The following is a 14,340-nucleotide window of genomic DNA, read 5'->3' as shown; positions in this document are numbered from 1 at the left end:
CTTCCTTTGAGTTGTTGGCCAAGGTGGTTCATTTATAAGATGGAGTTTTACTCAGCAGTAAAGAAAGATGAAATCATGAAATTTGCAGGTAAATGGATGGAACTAGAAACTGTTATACTAAGTGAAGTAACACAGAAAGAGACTCCCAGACAGTAACCCAGTGACCCAGCATAGAACTGGGAAAATGAGCAGCAGACCCCAATCTTTTCTAAAGGAATATTGGCAACCTAGATGAGGAAGAACTGCCCTTCCTAAAACAAGGAACTCTGGATAGGCTGACTAGATTCAGCAGATGGACAAGCACCGGGGAATGGCTGGGGGGTGCCAACAACACAGTGGACAGTAACAGTGGAGTATATGGGCTCCAGTGGGGCGGTATGGGAGGGTACCATTTGGGATGTGGGTATATAGATGAATAAGTTTGTTTGGGATGTTCTATATGAAATACACACACAAAAAATCAACAGATTTTAAAAATGAGTTACATTTGAGGAGGAAGCATAAAAATTTGCTTCATGTTAATTATTAGAGGTGGAAAACATTACCATTGAAACCTACCTAATGACTACATCCATACTCAGGTGCCAAGCATCTGAGTATAACTTACTGTAACTAACAATAATCAGATACATAGACATTAGAGACCCATGTGCAAATATCTAAGTGTTTGTAGCATTAAAAATGAGGTTTTCTGTATAAAACAGTATATTTTAAAATGAAAGGCTATCTTTTTTAAAGGTTAAAACCTCATTCAAGTTTATGTTTTATAGGGTTTATACTGAGTTCAAGATTGTCTAACTGTATTAATTCAACTGTGAACCTAAAACTTTACAGTCACTTTTGAAAGAGATGCATCTTTGCTCTGGAAATTGTTAATTTCTGTTAATTCTGTAATGAAATTCTTCATCTAATCATGTGGTTATTAAATAAGTAATTTAAAATAAATAAATAAAAATAATAAAAATAAAATGACCAATTGCAGTTGTAGGGGTGAGAAGAGGAGGTGTCTGAATATGATCAGAGTACATTGTATGAAATTGAGCAAATACACAGAAAGTAAAAATATCAATATGATTTGAGCTCAAAACCACGGGTTCTGAGGTAGCACTAGGCAAGTCAAAAGTTGAAAGCTCCTGCTTCCTTGTTCATAAAACATTATTTTGGTAAATATGCTGTACGCTTCCCAGCTCATTAAGAAGATCAGTAGTATATAGGGTGAAATCAATGAGGTTTGATGATATGGTGCAATTTCTAAGCTAATGCTTTTAAAACATAATTGTCTAATAATAACTAATCTGGTTAATTAAAACTACGAGTTTCATTTCTGATCAATAGTAGTTGATTTAAAATTGTTACAGAATCTCTTCAATTCTGTACTTCTTATGTATAGCCTTACAATATGCTTAGCTGCTCTTAATTATGTCAAGATAGCTTAGGTTTTTTTTAATGTATCCCTTTAATGGACCATGTAAATTTTAATGAAAATAATTATTTTATATAAAATAATTCTATCATTGCAATCAAGAAAGTACGCAAAAAGCTAGAGTGATGGCAGGTGGCTAAGTGTGCTTTCTGCTCCTGCAGAGGAATGGAGTACAGTTCCCAGGACCCATGTCTGGTGGCTCACAACTGCCTGTAACTCCAGCTCTAGGGCATCCCCATGCTCTCTTCTGTCCTCCTGGACTCACTCCCCCCCCACACACACACAGGCACATAGTTAGAAACACTTGCTGCTCTTCCAGAGGACCCAAGTTTAATTCCCAGCACCCATGCCAGGCATCTCATATATGCCTGTAACTCCAAGTCCAGGAGACCTGACATCCTCTTTAGACCTCTGCAAGCACCCATATATACAAGTAGACCAACATGCATAAAAATAAAATAAAAAATTAAATCTTTTTTAAAAAATAAAGCATATAAGTATGATGTTGACTACTAAGGACAGAATAATGTAAATATGTGACAGGATATATATATACATTTGCTGTAAGAGTACAGTACTTTCAATGTCTTCTCTCATCTGAGTTGCTGAGTAATTGTTAACAGAACTGATTTCTTCCATCTCTCCCTTATCCTGCAGAGCCTCTGATAGTGACTTTCATGGCAATTAGTTGGTAGCCCAACAATCCAAAGCAGACAGTGGTAGAACGCATTGAGGACCCTAAATGACGCAGGACAACATGTTCCATTCTGAACACTGGAGAACTAGGTGAACATAAAGAGCCACCACCGCAGTGAATTCACAATAGTCTCAAACAGAATCAGAGCTGACTTGATTTTTATTCCCAGGAATTCACGTTTCAAAGGCTATCAAAATGTGTTTTAATATTAGCATCTGAGTCAGCTCTTGAAATATATGGTAAAACAAAAATCCAAGCAAATGTATTGTCTAAGGAGAGATGAGATGCATGAAGGATCAGATGCAAAAAGGTGAAAAGGGGACACATTGGAAACGGGTTACAAGCTACTGTTCTTGTTTCCATGTGTATTACTGTGCTTTTCAGTGACACCGTGCATGTTTAATTGAAAGCAATTTTGGATTAATAAATAATTCATTATGGCTAGCCAACTTTGGCACATTGTTATGTTTTGAATGTGAAACATCTCCCATAGACTCACGTTTGGTCCCCAGCTGGTGGTACTGTTTGGGAAGGTTGTGGAACCTTCAGAGTTGGAGCCTTGCTAAAGGAAGTGGGCCACTGGAGGCTGGCCTTGAGGCTTTATAGCCCTTGGAGCCCCTCCTTCTTGTTCCCTCTCTGCTTCCTGAGTTAGGTGCAATATGACCAGCCAGGCTCCTGCTTTTACCCCCATGTCTTCCCCATGACATACTGTGTCACCTTGGACCCATAAGCCAAAGTAAACACTTTCTTCCCTAAGTTGCTTTTGTCAGGGTATTTTATCACAGCAACAGAAAAGTAGCTAATACACATACATTAGCATGTATAGATATAAATCCACAAATACATATAAAAGTGAGTATGTTTTTTTCCACAGCTGGATGTTGCATCCATAATACCATTTGATGTTTTCTACATTGTTTTTGGATTCAATCCAGTATTTAGAATGAACAGGATAGTAAAGGTAAAGTAACTATGTTCAACTGCCTTCCGATTCTCATAATGGAAATCTTAAGCAATTTTAAATATATTAAAATTATCATTGCTCTTTTTTTAAAACTATTTTTCATTTTTCTGCTTTCATTGGTTCTGTGATTTTTTTTTCTTTTCTTTTTTTCCTTTGAGTTTTTGTTTGTTTTTTGACAGGGTCTCCCTAGTCCAAGTCCAGTCCACCTGGAAGTCACAATGAGGACCAGGGGGCCTCAGTCTCACAGAGATCCACCTGCTTCTGCCTTCTGGGGGCTGGAATTAAAGGTGTGTGCCACCAGTCCCTGTGTATGAATGTTTTTTAATGCTACTGATGTACATGGCTCTTAGTTGATTGCATTCTGTATCTCACAGCATGTAACTTATAATCTAAAACAGGAATGTGAACTGGAGAGATGTCTCTATGGTTAAGAGCACTGGATGTTCTTCCAGAGGACCCAGGTTCAGGTCCCGGCACCCACATGGTGGTTAACAGCCATCCATAACTCCAGTTCAGGGAGATCTGACACCCTCTTCTGGCCTCCTCTAGCAATGCACAACACGGGTTCACTTACATGCATTCAAGTAAAACATTCATACACATAAAATAAAAATAAATAATTTTTTTAAAAAATAGGAATGCTTTTGTAATTCTCAATATACCTAAAATTAAAAATGAATCTTTTATAATTTTTTCTGTTAGATCTTTTTATCAGAAAATTCCAGAGTGTCTGAAACATTGGGTTATAAAATGAGGGAATTAGATAAGGTTGCCTCCAAACTATTTAGTTCACCTAAGATTCTATAACTGTAGAAACAATGCAAACATGGTTTTCTGTTATAAAATTATTTATATCCCTAGCTAAAACTAAAATGTTCACCAAGGATGTGGTGGCTCACTTGTAATCTAAGCACTTGGGAGGCAGAGGCAGAAGGATTTCCAGGAGTATGAGGCCACCCTGGGCTACATAGTGAATTTCAGGCTATCCCAAGCTATAACAGGAGACTCTGTCTCAAAACAAACTAACAAAAAACCATACACACACAAATGAAACTGACAAAGTAAGCAATTAAATTCCCTGAGACACTGAGATACATCTATGTAACAGAATGCTTTGTGGCTTTAAGAAAACAAAGAGGGGGCTGGAGCAATAGCTCAGTGTTTGAGAGCGTTTGCTGCTCTTGCAGAGGACCTGAATTCAGTTTCCAGCACCCAAATACTGGCTCACTGCCTCTGCAACTCCAGTTTCAGGGGCTCGGATGCCTTCTCATGGCCTCTGAGAGCACCAGATGTGTATAATACCAAGCAAAAGGCACAGAGGAATACCACATTTTCATGGTCGAATTAGGAGTCCTTTATTAGGCAGTGATCAGGGATGGGGCTGATGCTCAAAAGAATTCCCGATCCTGAAGGAAGGCAGAGTAGGGTTTATAAAGCTTAAAACCATAATTATATCATGCCAGGGCAAAGCCAGTAACCATAGTTGCATTATATCACCATAGTTACACCAGACCAGAGACAGGTTAGTTAACCGAGAGGTTTTCAGTTAACAGAAAGTTTCAGTTAAGAAAAACAAGTTTCAGGGCTGGAGAGATGGCTTAGTGGTTAAGAGCACTGGCTTCTCTTGCAGAAGACCCGGGTTTGAATCCCAGCACCAACATGATTACTAACAACCATCCTTAACTCCAGTTCCAGGGCATCTGCGACCCTCTTCCATCCTCCATGGGCATTGCATGACACGGGTGTACTTACATACATGCAAACATAATACCCATACACATAAAATAAAAATAAAGTTTTTTAAAAAAGAAAAACAAGTTTCTCAGTATTGCTGAAATAATGGGCTCCATGGAGACCCAGGTATAGCTGGGTGGGAGAATATGCTACCCAGCTACTTGTAAGTTTCCCAGAATTGTAAAACAGGTGCAGCCTTCATGACTGGATGACTGCAGTTAGAACAGGCGGTGGGTGGACAGCTAGGCAGAAACACAGGGTGAAGCAAAAGTCAGCTAGAACAAAATTGAGTCAGCTTTGGCATTTCAGCATGCATGTGGTACAGCGTACTTGAAGTCAAAACATTCATACACACTAAATAAAAGTAAATAAATGTTAAGAAAATGAAAAGAAAACTGAGTACAGTTTCTGTGTACTAATATAGTATGAACTCCAAGAAAAATTGCTGAGGATTAAAAAGGGTAAAACTAGGTAGAAAATAGCTTACAGAACAAAACTAACTTCTATAAACGAGAAACCAAAAAAATCCAAATTTTCTAAATTTACATAAATTCCCAAATACTACAAATATTGTTTATAACTAATGAAAGTAGTCACCTGAAAATGGGAAGGTAAATCAGGAAGGAAAGGCGCTGTGGATAGAGGCAAGAGAAAGAACAAAATTTTAAGGGATGTATTTCATATTGAATTTGAAATACATAAATGTATTACCTATTCAAAAATATTCTAAGATAAAGACAAAATATTTCATAAACTCAGCTTTGTTGTGTACCTTATACAAATCTGAGGAAAATTGGAGTCTGAGTTTTCATATCAATCTTTAAGAATAGCAGTGATAGCTTACATCTCCAAACACAAACTTCCTAAAGAGAACACAAAAGAGCCCCAGCTGTCCTGGAACTCACTATGTAGACCAGGCTGGCCTTGAACTCACAGAGGCTCACCTGCTTCTGCCTCTGCTGAGATTAAAGGCATGTGCCACCACGACGGACTTTGATTTTACAAATTTTAATGAATTATCATATTTTTTCACCCTGGGAAGAAAAGGTGATTCTCTTTTCAACATAACTTGCCAACCGGGATGCATGCTGACAATAATAATAGCATCTGCTACCACTACTTAAGAAGGACACACTAAAACATTGCATCCTTTATCTCTTTCATTCTTCCCAATAGTTTCATGTTAGCAATGAGGAGACTGAGAATTAGCATGGTTAAGAAGTTTGTCCATACATACTGATGAAGAATGCGTCTCATTACTTTTTTGACTCCAAATTCTCTATTCTGATCATATTGGCAGGTAAAGATCAGACACTAAAAAAGCTTTCTTCCCATGCTCATGATTTGCCTTTTTAAAGAGCCCTGACCCCGTATTTCCATATACCCAAGAAAACTCTAGAGGCTGCTGGCATGACCTTAGAATATGAGTATAAATCGGAGCAGAACACAATGCTCCAAGTAACCTAGCATCAGGCCATCCCCAGTCAAACTCACAACTGCACATGGAAGTTGCAGGCAAGATACGCTCAAAAACAACCAGTTTTCAAAAAGACTCAGGTTCCCCTGGACTTGGGAGTTTCCTTGACATTGCAATGAAAACTTACAAAATGTTCACTCTTCATATTTCATCTCTGAATCCATGTTAGCAATCCTTCCACAAGCAGTATTTTAATATGGGATATGATGAAAGTCCGCATTGATTTTTTTTCTAGCTCTACGGTCTTATTCTTCACTTACTTATAAGGGTATCAATTGAATGGGAAATGAGGTAAATATTTATAATATATGCCTCCAAGCTGTAAATGAGAAAACATGCTATGAACACAAATTTCCTCTACTATGAACATTTAAGATAAATTTGTGTTCGATTGATTTTGAGACAGGGTCTTCCTGTAGCCCCAGCTGACCTGGAACTCCCTAAGGAGATCATTCTGGCCTTGATCTCACAGAGATCCTCCTGCCTCTGCATCCCAAGTGCTGGGATTAAAGGCTTGTGCCACCACATCCAGCTCCCTTAAGTTAACTTTTAAAACACTGCCCCTTTGGGCAAACTTCTAGTAAGAGCACAATAAATAAGGAACCATGAATTGAAATTATCATAATCAGAGTATTTGAGGGATATTTTCAGGAATTCTGGGCGGGGGGGATCCCTATCCTTTGTATATATTTCTAGTTTTAGATTTTATTACTACTACATATATTATTTTTAATTCCAAATGTTCTAGAGCAGTCACACCTATATTATGGATTAAGTGGTCTGTAAGGTCTCTTCTGTCTATAAGATCTTCCAATTCCAAGCAAATTACATATATGCATACATGCATATACTCTTTTAGGACACATGTTCTTTTACTGTATCATTTTACAGAAAAGGTACAAAAATAGCAAGATAGTTTCTAAAGTCACAGAGCCACAATAGGACTGGCATTTGGCTTTGAGATTCATGGTCTTATTCCACATGATATTTCCTGTAGGAATGAAGAAGGAAGGAGAGGTTGGGATAGGAGTATGCACAGGAAGTAAGGGTGAAATCAAAGTAGAAATAAGAGAGAACATATGGTATTTGATTTCTGAATCTGGGTTACTTCACTTGGTAAAATATTTTTCCAGTTCCATGCATTTGCCTGCAAATTTCATGACTTTATTTTTCTTTACAGCTGAGTAGTATTCCATTGTGTGTTTGTGCCACATTTAAGAAGGAACCTTAATGAAATAGCAACTCTGTTTGGATTAGATCACAAAAAAAATTTTCCCATTCAGTGGGTTTCCTCTTCACTTCCTTGGTTGCTCTTACACACACACACACACACACACACACACAAAAGCATTGTAGCTTCAGATAATGTCAAACATAAATAGCAATGCTAACACTTTGTGGACTTTATATCTTGTAGAAACAAATATGAATTTGCCTCTTGCTTAAAAATGAAGCTAGCGTTGAGCAGCAATATATTTAATATTATTATACATATATTAACATATTATTTTTGCTTTCACTTATATTTTGGGGAATGTAATTTTAATTATTGTAAAATAGAATTGTACTATATGCTTTAGGAAGAATTGCATTATTTATTTTCAACAACCATCACAAGTAAGACAGTAACTAAAGAGTAGAAACAAAGTACAAAGCTCTCGAAGTTTGGGGTTATGCCAAAATGTACTGCCTAAAGGAAAAATACCACTAAACATGATCTAGATTTTTTAAAAGACATATGAATAAAACTATTTCCAATAACAATAAAAGCTATTTTACATTAAGTATGATGGTGCCTACCTTTAATCCCAGCACTGGGGAGACAGAAGCAGGCAGGTTTTCTGTGAGACCAAGGTCAATCTAATTTATGTAGAAAATTCCAGGTCAGCTGGGGCTGCGGGAAGATTCTGTCTCAAAAAGAAAAAAAAAAGAAAAAGAAAAGAAAAAGAAAAAAGACAATCTATTTTGCATAGCTTTATCTAAATAAGTGTATCTAAGATTAACTTTGTATTTCTTTGTTTATTTTCTGTATAGTACACTTCATTTTTTGAGTTTAATCATCGCCTAGAGTCTATAATGGACAAAGCATACATCTATAGATAAGTATAATCTGAATGCTTAGAGGAAGTGGGGAAGCAATGGTACAACACTTTAGGCAGCATTTAGGAGAAAATGATCCCCCTGTTAAAAAATGTTTTCATATTTTTGTTATATAAAATGTATGTTCTAAAGGAGATTGAGCTATTTCAAGTCATTAAAGTAAGAAAATCATACTAAGGAAGAAGACCTATTGTGTTTTAGTCTACACACTAAGGGGAAAGCATTGGCCCTCACAAGCCAGCTTTCCATCTCTCATACAATTCAGTCTAGACCATACTCCTTTGCCGATCCAAATTTCAGGAGCACAGAGTCCTCCAGTCACAGTCCATCACAGAATGATGTCCCACGAGCTTTTCAGATATCCAGGTAATCAGTATGGCATATTTTATAGGACTCAATATGAAGAGGTGACCCTTGAGGCATGTCTTTTATGGAGCTGACTCATACCATCTGTGAAAAGAAATGAAGATACTTTTTTACACTCTGTCAAGCCTGTTCAAGACTCTGCAGTCAGATAACATGTGATGTCACCTTCACTTTCTACTCTACTAATGAGAGTTGACATCTGGCAAATCTAAAGTAAGAGGGCTCAGTGGAGATTCGGAGTAAAGGAAAATGTTAAAATGGGCTGCATTCCAAAAGCAGCATAAATCCTTATTTTGCATTTATTCTCTCTGACAGAGTCATTCAAACAACTGGCTATTTGCTGTTTATTCTACACATCAATGCCTGTGTTTATTACTGGGCTTCAAACTATGAAGGAATTGGCACAACTAAATGGGTCTATAATGGTGAAGGGAACAAGTGAGTTCTAATTATGTCTTCTGGGTTGTGGGCCTGAGCCCTTAACAGCTAAGCCATCTCTCTAGCCCTAGAGTTCTAATTCTGAAAGAGACTTTTAATGGTTTTTCTTAATTTTCAGTTTCACCATATGAGCTTTCTTAACCAAATTTTTTGTTTTTATTAGAATATATTAATTGCACATAATAATGAGTTTCATTATGGCATATTTCCATGCACGTATATAATGTATTTGGGTAATACATCTTTCAATACCATATCCTGTCTTTCCCCACACCTCTCAACTTCCTTCCTCTTCCCAACTCTAATTTCAGCTCTCTCTCCTCTCCTCACCTCTCCTCCTCTCCCCTCCCCACCTCTCCCTGTGAACCACTGGGTTTAACTAGGGTTACTAACAAGAATATGGATGAGAGTTATGGAAGCCAGGGTAGCTTAGTAACTATGTCACTACAGGCAACTGTTAGTCATAACTCATTCACAGGCAGTAAAACCTCTCTACATGTGAGTGTGTTTTTAATGAGAACGTTTAAAAAAAAAAACAAAATAGAAAAAATCAGTGTATATAATACAGAAGAGATGTAGGGGCATATGAGTGTGTGTATAAGTGTGTGTGAGTGTATGTGAGTATATGTGTGTATAAGTCTGTGTGTGTGAGTATATGTGTGTATAAGTGTGTGTGTGTGTGTGTGTGTGTGTGTGTGTGTGTGTCTCCTGGCTTAGTCTGTGAAATGTGTTTTTACTCTAGATTATGATCAAAAAGTTTTGAAGCCTCTGCTTGAGATAACTGAGCAGTGTAGTAATTATTAATAACTCAATGCTCATTGTTAGTAATGATCAATGTTAATTATTTAGAGAGCAGATGCAATAGCTAATTAGTTTATCACTGAAGAGTTTCATAGGTTTATGAGTCAGCTAAAACCACTAACTCGATTAAATAGAGGATAACAAGAATAATAAATAAAACTTGACACTTAAGCAGCAAGTGTCCCATGAATAACATAGATCATTTGAAATTATTAGTACAAAAAAATCAGGATTGGAAAATAACCACTGGGTTATTTAATCGCAAATTTTCCTTGCAGTAGATACAAGGGCCTGGTATAAAGTGTACCACAGTAACAACTTTCTGCTCCAATGAAATGACATTGGACATGTTAGAAGGCAATGTCTTTGCTAGAAATAAAGTAGGTCCCAGCACTGCTTTGAAGGGCAACACGGAGCAACCTTAGGGTGGAAAGCCAAGACACTGAAAGATCTCACAATTATACAGCACCCAGAGGAAGCCAGATCTGTGTAAAATGTTATAACATTGTGTGAACTTTTTTATTTTTATTTTTTTAATTTTTTTAAATTTAATAACCACATGATTAGAAGAAGCATTTCATTACAGCTATAACATACTCAGTAACACATTCCAGAGCCAGGATACATCTCTTTCAAAGGTGGCTGTAAATTTTTAGGTTCACAGTTGAATTAATACAGTCATACAATATTGAACTCAGTATAAACCCTGTAAGACATAAAATTTGGTTTTTACCCTTTAAAGAAGATCTCTATTTCATTTTAAGATATGCTGTTTCCTACATTTTTAATGCTACTAACACTTACATGTTTGTACATGTGTCTTTAATCTCTATGTATCTGATGATTATTAGTCATAGTTGGTCATTTGGATCCTTAGTACCTGAGTATGGATATGAAGTCTTCAGGTAGATTTCACTGGTAATGTTTATCACCTCTACTATTTAAGATGAAGTATTTTTTTTAATTTTAATAACTGCATGATTAGAAGCATTTCATTACAGCTTTAACATACTCAGTAACACATACCAGAGCAAGAGTACATCTCTTTCACAAGTGGCTGTAAGTTTCTAGGTTCACAGTTGAATTAATACAGTTATACAATATTGAACTCAGTATAAGCCCTGTAAGACATAAAATTGAATGAGTTTTTAACCTTCAAAGAAAAGCTCTCCATTTCATTTTAGAATATATTGTTCCCTGCAGAAAGACTCATTGTTTTTGCTACTAACACTGAGATATTGGCACATGAGTCTCTAATCTGTATGTATCTCATTATCACTAGTCATAATCAGTTGCACTTAGATCCTTGGCCCATGTGTAAGTCTATAAAGTCATCAGGTAGATTTCAATGGTAATGTTTATCACCTCTACTAGTTAACATGATGTAAATTTCCATGCTTCCTCCTCAAATATAATACATTTTTAAAAATTTGTTGATTTGTGTGTCTGTGTGTGTGTGTGTGTATCACACAGAACATCCCAAAACATCTTATTCAACTATACACCCACTTCCCAGATGGCACCCTCCCATAGCCTCCCTCCCCCTGACTACTCTGATATCCCTGCTACTGTCTGTTGTGTTGTCCACACCCCCAGCTATTCACAACTACTTGTCCATCTGGTGAATCTAGTCAGCCTATCTAGAGGTCCTTGTTTTAGGAGGGTCAGCTGTTCCTCATCTAGCAGCAATCAGTTGTCAATATTCCTTTAGATAAGATTGGGGTCTGCTGTTCTTTCTCCCAGTTCTATGCTGGGTTACTATCTGGGAGTCCCTTTGGCCACCCTGGCCAACAACTTGAAAGAAGGTATCACCTATCTGGCACTGTTGCTTGTTATGTAGACTTTACCTAAACATATGGACTCTTAAAAATTGTATTGGCCCCTTTAATCTTTGGTTATACTTTCCTTTTGGGTGTTTAAGGACATACAGTTGGCCTAGATAAACCAATTAATTTTTACTTTTAAGGTTTGAGGATCTGTTCCTCAGGGGTTACACGATAAGTCAAAGGTCCTGCTCGACCATGGTTGGCTTCGCTTGGAAGCATGGATGAAGTGATCCCTCTGTGTTGACCCTCCTCTTTGTAGACTGGACACTGGCTCAAGTCCAGATGGTGAGGTCTCCTCAACCTCCTTGATCAAGAGGACAGGTGACCCACCACAATTACAGGACATTTTGAGAGATGCTCATAGTCCCCTGGAACTACTCAACCAGGGAGCAAGGAGCAAAAACTGTCCTTTATGTCCCTCTGACCAAATTATTATAGGCCTCAAAGTATGGCTATTATATATCTAAGAAGGTTAGTTTCACCATTCTGGTACTTTTAATTACTGTGTGTCATGTAGATAAATTTTGGGCAAAGACCGATTGTTCTCAGATAAACCTTACCTAGACATACATTTCTTGATCTGCTATGTATAATTTGTCAGTAGATTGGAGTAATAGGGTTCCCTCTGGTTTTTAAGCTACCTGGGGATTATTTATCTCTCATATTGTCTCACCCCTCCATCATGGTTTCCCCAATTAAGGTGCCCCCATTTCCCCCCTTTCTCCCTTAATAATACCCTTCTCCTACGGTCCTACCTCTCTTGAGCTCCTTTTTCCCCTTTATCCCCTAGGTTCCTTGTATACCCTTCCCTACCCCCCTCCCTTAAACTAACCCAATTTTCATCCATATCTCCCTTATTAAGGCCTGTTTCCTACTGTTCTTCTCCTTCAGGTTCTTACTTTTCCTTTACCTCCCTGGTTCCATTCCATTATCCTGGTTCCTGAAGTTATGTCTGGATACATACTCACTTATGAGGGTTTGGTGCTAGAATCCACATATGAGGGAAAACATATGTCGATTTTTTTTCTGAGTCTGTGTTACTTCACTTAGTATAACAGTTTCTATTTCCATACATTTACCTGCAAATTTCATTATTTCATCTTTCTTTAGACTTAGGTTGCTTCCAGCTCTTAGCTATTGTGAAAAAGAGCAGCAACAAACATGTATGTACAAGTGTCTCTGCAATAGGATGAGTTCTTTGGGTATATGCCAAGGAGTGGTACGAACTGGGTCAAGTGGTAGGTTCATTTGTAGTTTTTTAAAGTTCTCTAAACTGCTTTCCATAGGGGTTGAACAAGTTTGCAGCCACACCAGCAGTGGATGAGTGTTCTCCTTTCCCCACATCCTCTGCAACATGTGGTACCATTTGTTCTCTTGATCTTAGCCAGTCTAACTGGGGTAAGATTAAATATTAAAGTGGTTTTAATTTGCATTTCCCAAATTATTAGTGATGTTGAACATCTTTTAAGATGCTTCATAGCCATCTTTACTTCTTTTTTTGAGAACTCTCTGTTCAGCTCCTTAGCCCATCTTTTAATTGTGTTACTTCCTGTCTTGATTATCTGTTTTTTTAGTTCGTTATATATTCTGGATATTAAACTTCTATCAGATGTGTCACCGGTGAACATTTTCTCCAATTCTATGAGTTTTCTGTTCACTTCCCTGGTGGCCTCCTTTGATGTACTTTTTAGTTTAATGAGGTCCCATTTGTTAATTCTTGCCCTTGTTTCCTCAGTAATTGATGTCCAGTTTAGAAAATCCTTTTCTACACCTATATCTTTTATGTTTTTGCCAATGTTTTCTTCTAACAGTTTCAGAGTTTCAGGCTTTACACTGAGGTCTTTGATCCATTTGGAATTGACTTCTGTGCAAGGTGAATGATAAGGTTTTCGTTTCATTCTTCTACAGGTGGAGATCCAGCTTTGCCAGCACCATTTGCTGAACATGCTGTCTTTCCTCCAGTGAAACTTCTTGGCCCTTTTGTCAAATATCAGGTGGCTAATATTGCATGTTCTCATATTTAGGTCATCAGGCTTGTTAAATTGATCTATGGGTCTATTTTTGTGCCAGTACCATATTGTTTTTATGACTATAACTCTGTAATACAGCTTAAAATCTGGTATAGTAATCCCCCAGGCTTTGCTCTTAGTGCTCAGTGTTGCTTTGGTTATCTGAAGTCTTTTGTGCTTCCATATGAATCTTGGGATTTTTTTTCCAATTCTGTGAAAAATGTCATGGGGATTCTGATTGGGATTGCATTGAATCATAAATGGCATTTGGTAGGATGGTAATTTTCACAATATTAATTCTGCCAATCCATGAGCATGGGAGTCCTTCCTTCTTCTGATGTCTTCCTCAATCTCTTTCTTTAAAGATTTAAAATTTTCATTGTAGAGCTCTTTAATGTCTTTGTTCAGGTTTCCCCTGAGATTTTTTTTTTTCAGCTATTGTGAAGGGGAGTGTTTCCATGTGCTCTTTCTCTGATTGCTTGTCATTGGTATATAGAAAGGTTCC

At 37.3% G+C, this 14,340-nt stretch overlaps 1 protein-coding gene across 1 annotated transcript in view; it reads left to right on the top strand.

Annotated features, from left to right (window-relative positions):
• The window catches only part of Cngb3 (cyclic nucleotide gated channel subunit beta 3), a 198,120-nt gene that overhangs the window by 81,696 nt on the left and 102,084 nt on the right, over positions 1 to 14,340 (top strand). Inside the window, 3 exon segments of the mRNA XM_029561798.1 lie at positions 2,995 to 3,081; positions 8,330 to 8,390; positions 9,073 to 9,199. Of these exon segments, the coding sequence (XP_029417658.1) occupies positions 2,995 to 3,081; positions 8,330 to 8,390; positions 9,073 to 9,199 (275 nt within the window).

This window comes from Nannospalax galili, unplaced genomic scaffold (assembly GCF_000622305.1).
Source record: "Nannospalax galili isolate Female #2095 unplaced genomic scaffold, S.galili_v1.0 scaffold934, whole genome shotgun sequence".
Classification (NCBI taxonomy): Eukaryota; Metazoa; Chordata; class Mammalia; order Rodentia; family Spalacidae; genus Nannospalax; species Nannospalax galili.
This window is presented reverse-complemented; position numbering and strand designations above follow the sequence as displayed.